Source organism: Cebus imitator, unplaced genomic scaffold (genome assembly GCF_001604975.1).
Source record: "Cebus imitator isolate Cc_AM_T3 unplaced genomic scaffold, Cebus_imitator-1.0 Scaffold60, whole genome shotgun sequence".
Lineage (NCBI taxonomy): Eukaryota > Metazoa > Chordata > Mammalia > Primates > Cebidae > Cebus > Cebus imitator.
The window spans coordinates 9,505,147-9,520,490 of NW_016107375.1; the positions used below are offsets into that span (position 1 = coordinate 9,505,147).

The following is a 15,344-nucleotide window of genomic DNA, read 5'->3' on the forward strand; positions in this document are numbered from 1 at the left end:
TTCCCCAAGGTAACATTAAAGGAATTTTTAAGACTCTGGTTTATCTTCACTTACGCAACTTATCTTGTTAGTAAATAGATTCAGGGGTAAAAACCACGGGCATATAAAATGTATGCCTAGCCATTAACTGTTACCTGTTTTTGTTAGCAAAAGGTTATCCAGGTGCCTGTCTCCAACTCCAAGTATATACGTGATCACGCAATATCCAGCTGCAATAACAGTTAAAAAAAAAAAAGTGAAAACAAATGCAAACCAGGCTATACATTCTACTGAATATGAAAGTAGTTTGTACAACTTTAATGCAAATTTGTTTTCTAAGGTCTTTGGTTTTTCATCTAAATTCTCAATATGCGATCTTTATAAAGAGTCTGTCACTTGAAACTCAAAGTACTATGTAAAACAATACATTAGGGGAAACATTTTCTCTCAAAAGCTTCAGCATTTTTAAGTCTTTAAATACTGCATGTAATCATGTTTATGAGCAAATTCAGTTACATGTAATATATGTTTACATTCCTATAGTAAAAATAAGAATTAAAACTATAAAGGATTCTAATATATACAAACACAGTTTTATTTCCATATTCTCAAAGTTCATTTTCTTTCTGCTTTTCAGACAAAAATGTATCATCAAGAATACACTTGAGAGTAAGGTCCAATATAATTTGGAAAGTGACTTCACAGAGAGTGTTGTGAAAAACGCAAACATATTAACGTATAAGAAAGTAACTTCGAAACCATAAAATAACATGCCAGTTTAAACATAGTTTTAACAACTAACTAGAAAGCCTTCTTCTCGCTCTCCCAGCTTATGTATAGGCATAAATACGAACATAAACATAAACATAGCACTTGTATAATACAGGTATAACAAATCATATACCCTAAGTCATTCAGGGATCAACTCTAGTGTCAACTCCTTTATCAACCCTCCCTTAAACAATCTAGTTATAACAAAAAAAACTTAAAAATAAGAATAAAAAAATAAACATGCTGGCATGGTGCCTCATGCCTGCAATCTCAGCATTTTGCAAGGCCGAGGCAGGTGATCATTTGAGCCCAGGAGTTTGGGACCAGCTGGGCAACATGCCAAAACGCCATCTCTATAAAAAATACAAAACAATTAGCCGGGTGCGGTGGCACATGCCTCCTACAGTCCCAGGTACGTGGCAGGCTGAGGTAGGAGAATCACCTGAGCCTGGAACATCGAGCCTGCAGTGAGCCATGATTGCGCCACTGCACTTCAGTCAGCCTGGGTGACAGAGTGTAACCCTGTCTCCACAAAATAAAAATAAAAATAAATAAAACAAAATGAAAAAAAAAAATCCTTTAGAATATAAGCTTCATGAAGTTAGGCATAAATGACTGAAGAATAAAAATTAATCCCTATGTCACCTATTATTTATTTCTAGATAATGCTACTACTGCTTACTTATTTCTAGGAATGGACCATAAGTACCGACTCTAAAATACCATGAAGGCATCCTTTTAATGAAGCACCATTATCTTAGCTCTTAAACTTTATCTAAAGCACAATTATTTCTGATTGAGACTTTTCCCATAATCTACTTAGTTTCTGTTATTCAAAAACAGAGAACATCTAATGGAAAATTAACAGCTTCCAGAAAGAGATGAATTATAATTATAAAATAGTTTAATGATTGCAAAGATATATTCTTGAAAGACTAAACAGAATTTACACCTTGTTACTACTATTATGTCAAAGCATTAATGAGTACTTTAATCAATGTTTATCTTTTACTCTTCCTATAGAGCATTTAAATATTAACATGTTCTAAATGTATATGAATATGGCAATATCAGGATGGGCTGCTCTTATTTGAACATATTAATGGAAAGTAACAGCCTGAAAAACTTACCACAGCTTTTAACGTAAGTGTCCATGACCTCAGCACTAATCCCATTTGGCCCATTCTCACTTGGTGCATATTTTCTAAAAAAGTTCTGAAAGACATTACTTACATGTTTAAGAATTAAGTATAAACAAATTACATGTTTCGAAACTATAAATAATGGCCAACAAGGGTCTAGCTTAATCAAAATACAGTATGAGAGGGGCTGACTGAACAAAATAATAGTAAGAGTATGATAAATACACTAGAATTTCCAGAGTCTAGAACAGTTTTCTCTGATGAGAAACCGTGTCTAATTTTTTCCCCCAGATTACCAATTGAATCTATTCTTTTACATTTAAAGGATAAAAAAAGAAAAACCACAGAGCACAATATTTGAAAACACAATTAACATCCTACTACAAAATAAGTTTATCCTATATTTTCACCTTTTTGGTATACCCTGTATGTCTGACAAAGGACTGGTATCTGGAATATATTTTTAAAACTCCTAGAACTAGAACAAATAAGAAAAACACAAACAACCCAACAGGAACATGGGCCACAGGAGGATGTGAACAAGCACTTCATAGAAGAAACAAATGGCCTATACACATATTTTCATATGTTCAATCTTATGGATAATCAGGAAAATGCAAACAAACCAAAATGAGATAAGAAGAATTTGAAGTTTGGCAACACTAAGATTTGGCAAAGATGGGTAGTAAGGAGAAACACAAGAAGTGTAACTATTTTGGAAAACAACTTTTAATTAGCAAAAACAACTCTGAAATACCAAATAAAGCTGAACATGATCTAGGACACAGCTAAATGCCTTACACAGATCAGATGTGCAGTCAAGAATCAAGGTGTAGCTGTTTGCATTTTATAAATCTGTTGTAAATTGTGTTCATCAATTTACAAATTGTTAGTGTTTTCATTTTACAAAATCATTATTACACAAAACAACAAATAACCAAAAACTTGTGAAACAATGATGGCAATTAGGACCCATGTTAAAAACTTTAAGTACACTTCATGTCCTCTTCAGAACAATGCTAGAGTAACATGGGTTGTACCCAAATTTTACAGATGGAAAAACAGTGTGTTGAATGGTAGGTATATTAAAGGGGTCCCCAGAACCACTGACAGGTTTGACTTGCTAGAAGGTCTTACAGACAAAAGATATAGTTGTACCATGACTAAGGTTTGTTACAAAGAGAGGATACACAATAGAATCAATATGGAAATCATATGCAGTAAAAAATCTGGAGAAATTCACTCATATCCATCTCTGTCCTGTGAAGAGACACACTGAGCTTCTTCTCCCATAGCCAAAGATAAAAAAAATAAAAAGTAGTAACATGGGTGCAGTGTTTCTGCCGAGGGAAGCTCATTAGAGGCTTAGAACCCAAGGTTTTATCAAGAACTGGTCACCCAGGCACCCTCTGTCTAGCAACTATAAAATTCCAGACTCCCAGGAGGAAAGCAGGTTGTTTGGTATAAAGCACATTATTTGAACAAGGAATCTAGGCACAGCGAACCAGCCTTCTCAATTAGGAAGCAAAGGGAACATGCTGAAAGCCAATGACCAATCTCCTGGCAAGGAGGGCTTTCCAAAGATAGCAACCTTAGGCCTACTATGTTAACTCTTCTCTGCAGAAAGAGTTAACCAGTTCACTCAAGGTTACAGAGCTGGAAAGTTACACAGGTGGAATTCAATTCCAGGCAGTTTAATGTCTTGCCTGAGCTTTTAACCACTGCACCTGACTGCACCCCAAATCAAAAACAGAATAAGCACCTGCTTTGCAAAAGAATCAGAATAATAATTTCCTACAAATCTAACTTTCATAATGAATAAATGTAACAATTAAATATGGAAAGGCAAAAACACACTGCATCAAATATTCTCTGCCAAGCCTTTCTATGTATTATCTTTGATCTCAGGTCTATCAATTTTTGTTTGAAACATACCTTTTTCTTACATGGGGGAATAGAAAAATTATATTTAAAAAATATAAAAATAAACCATTAAGATATTACAACAACTAACACATGTATTTAAAGGGTAAAAAATCTCCAAAGATATATATTTATTTGTCCCAGGAACCACTCGCCTTTTCTCGTATTAAAGGGTAGCAACAGGTTGGAGGGAGAGGATAGGGGTCTTAAATAATTATACAAAAGATGGATGAGCAACAATATCATGACAGCAGTGTTCTGAGCAACAAAAACTAGATGGAAATAAAGTTCCCATCAATTAATATCAAATAAATTATAACATCTCCATACTTTGGTAAATAATGCAAGTATAAACATTAACAAATTTTAATTTCTTCACCAATTAATTTTTTTTTTTTTTTTTTTTTTTTTTTTTTTATTAATTTTTTTTTTTTTTTTTTTTTTTTTTTTTTTTGAGACGGAGTCTTACTCTCTCGCCCAGGATGGAGTGCAATGATGTGATCTCAGTTCACAGCAGCCTCCACCTCCCAGGTTCAAGCAATTCTCCTGCCTTAGCCTCCCAAGTAGCTGGGACTATAGGTACATGCCACTGTGCCTGCCTGAGTTTTGTGTTTTTAGTGGAGATGGGTTTTCACCATGTTGGCCAGGCTGTGTTCACCAATTAATGCCGGATCCCTTGATATGCAATGCACTGTTCAAGGAACTGAGTATCTGTATGCAACAAATGGAAAAATCTTCAACTGAGAACACGCTTACTTCTGAATAAAGGAAGAAAAAAACTAGAAGAAAAATGGCAAAAGGAGACTTTCATTTTTAACTCTATGTTATAAAGACTGAATTTTTTTATGACAAGAATATATTCATGAATTGCATAATCTCTATTGATACCATACCTGAATGCTTCCCTCTGTATCAAGAACTTCAGCCACAGGAACTGACTGGATAAACTGCATGAAGCCTACACAGAAATGTATGCATTGCATTAAGCATAGCTACTGGTTAAGAAATGAAAATAAAGGTTCTGTTAAGAATAATCTTCATCTGTAAATGAATGCATTCCATATCTGAACAACTTAAAAAGATGTGTATACTATATTAAGTTTATACTGGCATTTATGTCATAGTACCTATAAGAAAACTATTTTTTTTTTAAAAAAAAAGCTGATTTAGTCTGCATGTTTCTCTAGGCTAATTTCTCTTATAAAACATGAGAAGCTAAAACTAATAGACTAAGCTTCTTAAATCCAGCATCAAAAATTTCTTCTTTCTGTAGACTTACAAAATGTACCAATTAAAATATTCCAAATTTAAAATCGCCATAAGATATCTAGAATTGTGGAATACAATCACCTAACCCTAAATGCCGTATGTAAAACTGTATGCAATGGCTTCTTTTGTCTAATATTCCATCTTGTGTCATTTCCTGGTAATGACAGGTGTGTAAATTCCTTAAACTACCAAAAAAAAAAAATGAGGGCAGAGGGGTCAGAATGAGAATAAGAAAAACTCAGTCTGCTAAATCTGAAGACAACAGAAGCATAAAACAATGGATATATTAAAAAAATAAAAGTTGAATTAAGGAAACAATATTTCAAGATCATAAACTATCATGATCTGATTCTGGTAAGCCTTACAGGATAATAAACTGCATGCAAATTAGGAGACTGTATACTCCTGTAGAGTAAGAAATATCTCATTTATTCTTACACCATAAATACAGAATAGTTGGCACTAATTCACCATTTATTGTTTCTCTACGATGCAGGAAGAAATTTGCCAAGTAAGCCAAAACAGATGCTTGACATTGCCTACATGGATCTTAAAGCTTATAAACTTCACTGAGATAAATACTATGAATATAAGGTACTATGAAAGGAAGTAATGTAAGGAGACGTAACTTACAGTAGGAATTGAAGGACATCTATCATTTGAGCCATGTTTTCAGGGATAAGAAAGTTAATAGGCCATGGAGCAAAGAATGTCTTAGACAATGATCACAGTGTATGTGAAGGCCTTAGAGCACAATGTATTAGATAAAACAAGGCAGCCAGTATGGCTAAAATCTAGAGAGCACGGGAAGAGTGGCAAAAGGAAGAGGCTTGAAAGATAGATATAGGGTGTGTCTCATTATGCACACACTTAGAAGCTAGGTAAAGGTTTTTTGGGTCTTTGTCCCAAGAGAAAATGAAAGCTAACAAATGAATTTTTGCAGGATAGTAAAGATGCACATTTGCACTTGAAGAGTAATTATGGCATCAAAAAGATTTGGGAGTGGCCAGAGGAAAAATAGAAAACCTATGGCATATGTTTTGTTCCTCAGTAACTACTGGTATAAAGCTAGAAAGGTAGCAAGGCTATGGAATTTACAGTAAGCATTAGCCAAGCATTCCCAGGAAATCTTCTACCAAACTTCCAGAGATTATTCATCTCAAAAGGACTCACATGCTCTGTCTGACTCTGTGTGTGAGTGTGTGTGTGTGTGTGTCTATGTCTACAGGATTGTCTGAAATATCCTGTTTCTCAGTAACTACATTAACCAGTAGTTACTGACAAACAGGAAAGACAACGTAAGGGGGGCAGGCAGGAAGGTCCAACTTGTCTTCAGTGCTACAAATGGAATTTATTTGTATCTCTAACAGACTCAACAATTTTCAGTTTGAAAAAGTACACACAATGTACACTTAAGTAAACAATAATGATTTAAAATACACTCACCATGTTTTGTACTGGTGGCTAACACTTTATAAGGTGTCAATTTCAAGTCGAGATTTTCTTTCCGTAACAACTTTTAATCAAAAGGTAAAATAAATTAACCAAATGTAAAGATTGTTAAAAAACAGTTTTGTGGGCAAATAGTATAGCAGTTTAATATGATACAGATTTAGGAAGCTAACCCAAATTAAGTTTATATTAATTAATTTAACTTTGATCATTAAAATTAAATTTATTAAGAACTTAGATGACGGGATGCTAAATTTTTCATCTACACTAAATCTCTGTCAGTAGTTTTTAGTGAACAATAGGCTTGTTCCTATCACTTCATGCAGTCCTTTCTGGACATAAAATACTTTAGAGCTCAGGAAAAGGGAAATGGGGGAAACATGTACTTTTTAATGCCAGGGACAGAGATGGAATTAAAAAGAAAAAAAAAAAAGACTTAATAGAGGAAGGAAACTACTAAATCCCATATTTAGATAACTTAATCGAGGGAAAAAAAACTATAGAGCTCATGTATTACATTTCATACTCTGTTGAGCTTTCTAGGATCGTACCTGAATATTACAAATACTTCTGTTCCATAAACAGCAAATATACTAAACCACAGTCTTCTAAAATGAAAAAAATGTTCCCCATCAACATAAGGTCATATTCACCTTGTCCATGAGTGAAATGATTTGAAGAATAAGTTGATCTTGACGTAAATCGTCTCCATGCTTAAATATAACTGGATATTTGCCTCCATCTTCTGTCTTAAAAAACAACTGTGCAGGCATAAGGGCACTCTGGAAAATAAAAATATTGATTTCAAATTTGGGCACGAATTAACACATAAAGATTTACTATACATACAAGAAAATGTTGATACACAAGATAAACACACAGGGAAACAGGACCTAAAAAACAAGTTGGGTTTTCAGTGAGATACATTAGGGTACACTAGAAAGAACAATGAACTAGCTAATAGTCAGAAGACTACATGGTGGAAGGGGCACAAGCTCTACAATTAGTCATGCGATTGAAACATTCCAGGCTCTGCCAGGTACTAGTTGGATAGTCTTATGTGTATTCTTTAACTTGTTTCCTCACCTGTAAAACAAAAATAACATTTCTTCTGCAGAGTTACTAAGGCATTCAGAAACTGTACAGGTCAACAGTCTGGCAACATGCATAATACAGAAGACATTCTACATATATATCTATCAACATTTTTTTTTTTTTTTTTTTTTTGAGATTGAGTTTCGCTCTTGTTACCCAGGCTGGAGTGCAATGGCGCGATCTCGGCTCACCACAACCTCCGCCTCCTGGGTTCAGGCAATTCTCCTGCCTCAGCCTCCTGAGTAGCTGGGATTACAGGCACGTGCCACCATGCCCAGCTAATTTTTTTTTGTATTTTTTTAGTAGAGACGGGGTTTCACCATGTTGACCAGGACGGTCTCGATCTCTTGACCTCGGGATCCACCCACCTCGGCCTCCCAAAGTGCTGGGATTACAGGCTTGAGCCACCGTGCCCGGCCCAACATTTTTGTTTTTAGAGGTACACTGGAATAAATAAGGTGAAACAGTACAGCATAACAATGTACCAGATGGAAAGTCTAGAGCCTTGTATACTACAGGTTGAGTATCCCATAACAGAAATACTTGCCAGTGTTTTGGATTTTGGACTTTCCCAGGTTTTGGAATGTTTGCATAATAACGTATTTCGGGGATGTGACCCAAGTTTAAACTTGAAATTCAATTATGTTTCACATATACCCTATACACATAGGCTGAAAGTAATTTTACATGATATTTTTAGTAATTTTGTGCATGAAACAAAATTCTGGCCATGTTTTCACTGTGATGCATGACATGAAGTCAGTTGCAGGGTTTTCTACTTGTAGCATCATGTCAGCACTCAAAAAGTTTCAGAGTTTGGATTTTCGGTTTAAAGATGCTCAATCTATACTAGTTGTGCAGACTTAAGACTCAAATTCCTCATTTATAAAATGAGAGGAGATCTCAAATATCTGTATCTTTTACTCTGGAATAATTTTATGTTTTCCTCAGAATCCTTCCCTTAATTATATGACCACCTAATTACTTTGGGTACATGTTTAAATCAACAAAAAAATAAATTAAATTATCTTTAGAAAGGGCGAATCATACAAAACCTTACGTAAAGTGGCATGCTAAGAGGGATATTCTGGAGATAAATGATCAGAAAATTGTTCTGAGAGAGAGACCCTACTGAGTTTGGTCATTGAGAAGAAATTATATAAGAAAAAAATTTGGTGAAATATATTAATCCAAAGAAAACAAATGAGTCAAACAAATTTAAAAACAACAATAAAATGATAATAACCAAGAGAAATAATGGCCCAAAAAACATCATATAAAAGGATGAAGAGATGTGACAAAATAAATGGCAAAATGTTAATGACAGAATTAAAGTGGTATACACAGTTATCCACTGTAAAATTCCTTCAGCTTTGCTGTGTGCTTAAAAACTTTTTTATAAAATGCTGGGAAAAAAACAACAACATGGAAAATGGTTCAGAGAATGTATGTTTAAAACTTACAAACTCTAGCTGGAACAAAATTCTGAACTTTAAATTCCCTTAAATTTGAAATATCCTTTTATCACTCCTGGTGAAAACGTATTTTATAAATTACCCTGAGCCCTAGTTCACAAAAATTCAAGAATAATTGGAAGTTATCTTCCTAAAGATAAATGGTAGGCAGGAGAATCTTTGTTGTGATTTCCTTTTTCAGATTCAATTAGACTTCATCTAATTTAGATTTCATCTGAAATTTAAAGCAAGAAGACAACCACAGGGTAACTAGCACTCATCCCAGTACCTTAAGGGGTCCACTACCCATGAGTATCAGCTTTGGCTGTTACACTAAGGTCTAAAAAATTACTTTTAAAACTACTAGAAACAAGGGTGCATAATCTTTTCAGCTCTGAGGCGCTTATACAAGGACAATAGGAGTCTACAGATCTCTTGCAAGTGCATGCAGAAATTTCAGTGTATGTGTACGCATACCGGCAATCTTCTAAAGTGCATAATCCATGACTTTCATCAGGTTCTCAAAGGCATCCATGAGCCAAAAATGAGTATGAATTACTTAGAGTTATGCAGCAACTCTACACAGAGACATTCTACAGAACTAATATTATGTGGCAACTGCCTCAGAACCATTATTCCTAAACTCCAACACAAAATTTTTAAGAATGCCCACATAATAAGGGTTGAAAGAAACATAATCAAGATTGAATATTCAGATCAAAAATATCTCCCATATTTTATTTCATAAGACATAATCATAATACTTTATAAATAAAAAGAATATGAGTCCAGAATACACCTACCAATAGAGGCAGATACATTTTCTATTATACTCCACTCTTAAAACACTTGCTATATGTCTTAGATACTCTTTTCCACCACGGTTGGAAAAAAAAGTGGTAAAATTACTTTTTTAATTCACTGTTCTTAATGAGTTCTTAGCATTCAAGAATACTAGAAGCTGGTCTTCTTTGAGAGTTCTAGCCCAAAGGAATGCCAGTTGTTTTATGTCTATTACCTTGTGTATAGTTTTTTACATTTCAGTCTCCAGTAGACTGCAAGCACGAACTAAAAAATATTTGCATAGTATCTCCTATAGCAGTATTTTCAAATTGCATACTATAATACCAGTATTTTTCAAACTGCAGGTTGTAATCTGTTAGTGAGTTTTAAAAACAAATAACCAGCAACATTTAAAAATTAAAAAATTAAAGCAACAGAATAATGTATAAAATAATAGAAACTAACTGTCCCTAACACCCAGTTAAGGTGAGGTACTGCTTTATGAAACTTATGTTTCAGTTGTATGAGCTGGGCTGCAACCCATGATCAAATATTAGATTGCCTTGAAACTTACCTCTTTAAAAAATATAAACTATTTCCTACTATAACTACAACCCTTTGTATATACACTAGTTGTTGTTCTATGAGCCCTTTCTTAACTTGTGCAAAGTAATATTCAATGCAACTATGCCTTTCTACCGCGAGACTCACAAAACATAAAACACCATGTCTCACAAAGATCTTTCAGTATGATGTTGACAGTTAATGATGATCAGGCCATTGGCCCTTTGAGCCTGATTAGAGAAGGCAGCTGCATCAGCTGTTTCTACCTGAACTAGTGGCCAGCCAATAGGAAAAACACCAACCCTGGTGTTTTAAGAACTAAAGATAATTGCCACTTGAAAATATAAGAAAAAACTTAAGTTTCAACAGGAACAGATATCAGATTGAGAAATGTTAAAAAGGTCAACTGGGACTCATATCTAACCATCTGAACTCATGAACTGAATGAATGAATGAATGAATATGTTTGCAATTTGCCCTTTAAAAAGAAAGTTTACATAAAGAAAAGTAATTATGGTTCTGATTAACAATTAGCTCAAAAAATTAAATATTATGTTGGTTATGGTGGCACATGCCTATAATCCCAACGCTTTGGGAGGTTGCGGTGGGAAGAGTGCTTGAAGCCAGGAGTATGAGACCAGCCTGGATACAAACTGAGGACCCATCTCTACAAAACTATAACAATAAAAAGATTAAATATTAAAAAACAACCCAGAGATATAAAATTGTTTCACATATCATATAAAAATGCCTATGTATTGGTAACAAAATAAGATCTTAAATCAAAACACATCGATTAATAAAAGTAACCTTTGATCGAGCATTTACTAAATCAACTAGCATTATAGCTATGATCTCTGCAATGTATTAATTTTCCACAGTAGTATCTCTGATCTAGTTTAATAATTAGGTTCCAATCATACACATTAAATATCCATCACAATTACCTTAAACAGTGTAGCTGTTTCTGGAATTATTCCTCTAATTTTCACTTGGGGTTCTAAGGGCAATGGGATAAGTTCCACGTCTGACAAATTCATCTTTTCATTATCTCCAAGCAATGCCTGTAGTCTCTCATTCTAGAACAAATCAGAAAGGATTAATGAGGTTAAAATGGAAGAGGAGTTTATAAAACATATAGTAAAGACATAAAAATTGATTTCATTAACTTAAAAATATTTGCAAAGCACCAATATAATATAAAGGAGATAGTTTGTATGTGAGAAACAAGTACTCATAAATAATCCACTTAACAATAGCAGCAGCATGCTTTAAATGAAGGAATCCCTTGACTGTGAAAAGCTGGACTTTCACAGGAAGGATAGAGAATACATTTCACTTGCTAAAGCTGACAAACAATCAGGAATTTATTCAAGTTGTACCTAAAGATTCAATTTCTGTTTCCAAGAATTTGTGAAGCCACAGAGAAATTGAAATTTCATTTGACGTTTAATTTTGCATGACCAAACATTAAGCAAAAATTTCATTACACTGCCCCAGTGCATTTTTTGAGTTTAAGGAGGAAACTGGAACTATAAGCCTACTTTCTAAGTTTCACTGAATCTGTATGGTCCAAGTTTTACTAAGGTATCATCACCATTCATTTTCTTCAGCTCATATACATAATGCATTAAGCTAACATTACAGAAACTGAGAAATCCAAGTCATGATGAAACAGCTTTATCATTAATCAACGTCTATACTATTTAGAAGAAGCCCTTCCATTCAATTTCAAAAGAGCAATCAATTTCCTTTAAAAGCTGGGAGAGTTCTGCAATCTTTAGCAGCAGAGCTTGCTCCCCTAAATAGGAAAGTTTGTTTTTTAAGATAAAAAACTCGACATGACAATCCCAGCAGCATAAAACACTTCAACTATAATGCCACTGGGAAGTTGAAGTGCTTTGTGCTGCTGGGTATACCTCAAAGGAAAGAACTCCGGAATCAGTGAAAGACAGACATTCAGAAAAAAAAAATATGTTTCAAGGACAACCAAGACAGAAAACAATTATTTCCCTTCAGTAATAATCCAAGCTCTTCCTGAATGGTGAAAAGTTTAAGTTAAAATCAACTGGCATGAATTTCTACATAAGTGTTATAAAAATCACTAAATCTACTCCTTAACTAAATGGATGGTCAGATCTACTAATGGGAAGTAATGCCAACTAATTTGAGAGTAAAGTTATCCTATCTTAACAAATTTCTAGCTGACGTGCTGATTAAAAAAATAAAATAAAATAACCAGAAAGTAAATAAGAATGGGGTGGAAAATCTAGCCACTTCTTCCCACCTCTACCACTATAAGCCCTAAGAACCCAACCACCATGATTTCTCATCTTGATTAATGCAATAGCCTCCTGATTGCTCCTCTTCTTCAAACTTTTAGCCATCTTACAGTTTCTTATCAAAAGTAACCAGGGTGCAGCTGCTAAAATGAAAGTCAGTTCATGTTACCCTTCTATTCAAAATCTCCAACAGCTTCTATTCTTAATGTTTCAGTAAAAATAATATTGACTATAATGATTTACAGGGATAAATTCCATCCATTTCCCAATTATCTCTAAACTCATCTCCTATTACTACTGTACCCAATGCCTCTGCTCCAAATACACTGGGCTTCTTCCTATTTCTCACAACTGCCACATATGCTCCTACCTGAGGGCCTGTGCACTGCTGTTCCTCTGGCTGGAACCGGCTAGCTCTCTTACCTGCTTCAGGTCTTTGTGCAAATGTCAATTTCTCAGTGAGGCCTTGTCTGGCCACCATATTAAGAACTGAAACACTGCCTTACTACTGGACACAAGTACTGCCTATTTCCCCTTACTGTTTTTTTTTTGTTTTGTTTTGTTTTTTTTGAGACGCAGTTTCGCTCTTGTTACCCAGGCTGGAGTACGCAACCTCCGCCTCCTGGGTTCAGGCAATTCTCCTGCCCCAGCCTCCTGAGTAGCTGGGATTACAGACACGCGCCACCATGCCCAGCTAATTTTTTTTTTTTTTTGTAGTTTTAGTAGAGACGGGGTTTCACCATGTTGACCAGGATGGTCTTGATCTCCTGACCTCGTGATCCACCCGCCTCGGCCTCCCAAAGTGCTGGGACCATAGTCGTCAGCCACCGCGCCCGGCCCCCCTTACTGTTTTATTTTTAATCCATCACACACAACACTATCTACATTTTACTTATTTATTGTATTTACTGTCTTCAATAATAATATAATTCCCACAAGGGAAGAGATGTTTATATTCACTGCTATATCCCAAGAACCTGTGCTTGGCATAGAGTATGTATGCAACATATATTTCATAATTGTAGAACACATAAATGAGTAATATCCCCCTAAAGAATCATAGAGTGAAAAGAGACTACTTACAATATTAACAGTGAAAGTGTTAATTTATTTTAAATACAGATTTAAAAAATGGCCAGGCATGGTGGCTCACGCCTATAATCCCAGCACTTTGGGAGGCCAAAGCAGGCAGATCACTTAAGGTCAGTTTGAGATCAGCCTGGCCAACACGGTGAAACCCCATCTCTACTAAAAATTACCATGTGTGGTGGTGCACACCTGTAGTCCCAGATACCTGGGAGGCTGAGGCAGGCAAATTGCTTGAACATGGGAGTCGGAGGCTGCAGTGAATGCAGATCATGCCACTGCACTCACTGCAGTCTTCTCAAAAAAAGAAAAAAAGAAGTAGATGAAAAAGGCATTTTATTAGAATTCAAAAATGTAGACTCAGGCCTCTTCTAACAGAATTTTTCCTAAACTAGAGTTCAAAGAAGGAAATAAGACAACAACATTATCATTATTTTCACTCATTTGATACTTAATTCAGGGATTACCCTACCACAGATCTAACACCGTTGTACCCACTTACATAGCTCACCCAAATAAATTATGAGGAATGAAAAAGTACTACATATGATTTTACACGATTAGTGGTCATTGCATTTAGTATTAATGCTAATAATGGTAGTAGAGAGCTATCTCTGCATTTCTTCATTGTGCCAGGGCTTGTTTCTAGTAAATATATGAAAATAAAATTAAGTTTGTCTTTTACCATATCATGATAAAATACCTATAAAGACTTTTAGCCAATATTGAGACTATATTTGGAAAGGTCTGACTTGAAATATAGGTTATGTGATGTGATCCCAGCACTTTGGGAGGCCGAGGCGGGAGGATCACCGGGTCAGGAGATTGAGGCCATCCTGGCCAACATGGTAAAGCCCCGTCTCTACTAAAAATACAAAAATTAGCTGGGCGTGGCATGCCTGTAATCCCAGCTACTCTGGAGGCTGAGGCAGAAGCATTGCATGAACCCAGGAGGCGGAGGTTGCAATGAGCCGAGATCATACCACTGCACTTCAGCCTGGTGACAAAGCTAGACTCTGTCTCAAAACAAACAAAAAAAAAAAAAAAAAAAAAAAAAAAAAAAAAAAAAAAAAAAAAAAAAGTGTGTGTGTTACGTGATATGACAAAATTTATTTGGGGAAGACTCTAAGTGATGTCTCAAACAGGTGGTCAGCCAGCTAAAACTGAGTTGTTGCCAAGGTTCCTGTGTCTGCTAAATTGAAGAGCTCCTGGCACTAAAACAAACTGGTTTCAAATATAAGCCCCAAACTGCATGTCAGAGCAGCAGACATTCCCTCTGCAGGCGGGCATTTGGAGATCACACTGCTTCTCACAGAAGCACCTCTGGGGAGAGGTGCTACAGGGGGAACAGCGGTAGAAATGTATTTATTTGACCAAGGTTTATGATTCCTCTCAACAACAAAGAAAATGCCAACTCAAAAGAACTGTATAACCTCTCAGAGTGTTTTACCCTCTCTAACCTGCTGAACATTACTCATTACTCCTTCTACGTATCTCTTCTCACATTTCTCTTTAGACCTGATTCTTTGCCTTTGAACCACTGA

The 15,344-nt window shown here is 35.3% G+C and overlaps 1 protein-coding gene across 1 annotated transcript in view; it reads right to left on the reverse strand.

Moving 5' to 3' along the window:
• Positions 1–15,344, reverse strand: part of PIK3C3 (phosphatidylinositol 3-kinase catalytic subunit type 3) — a 126,747-nt gene that overhangs the window by 32,214 nt on the left and 79,189 nt on the right. The window contains exons 16-21 of the mRNA XM_017529729.2: positions 11,380–11,511; positions 7,190–7,318; positions 6,531–6,600; positions 4,709–4,773; positions 1,881–1,965; positions 135–209 (exon numbers count right to left, since the gene is read on the reverse strand). Coding sequence (XP_017385218.1) covers positions 135–209; positions 1,881–1,965; positions 4,709–4,773; positions 6,531–6,600; positions 7,190–7,318; positions 11,380–11,511 — 556 coding nt within the window. The remainder of the gene's footprint in view (positions 1–134; positions 210–1,880; positions 1,966–4,708; positions 4,774–6,530; positions 6,601–7,189; positions 7,319–11,379; positions 11,512–15,344) is intronic.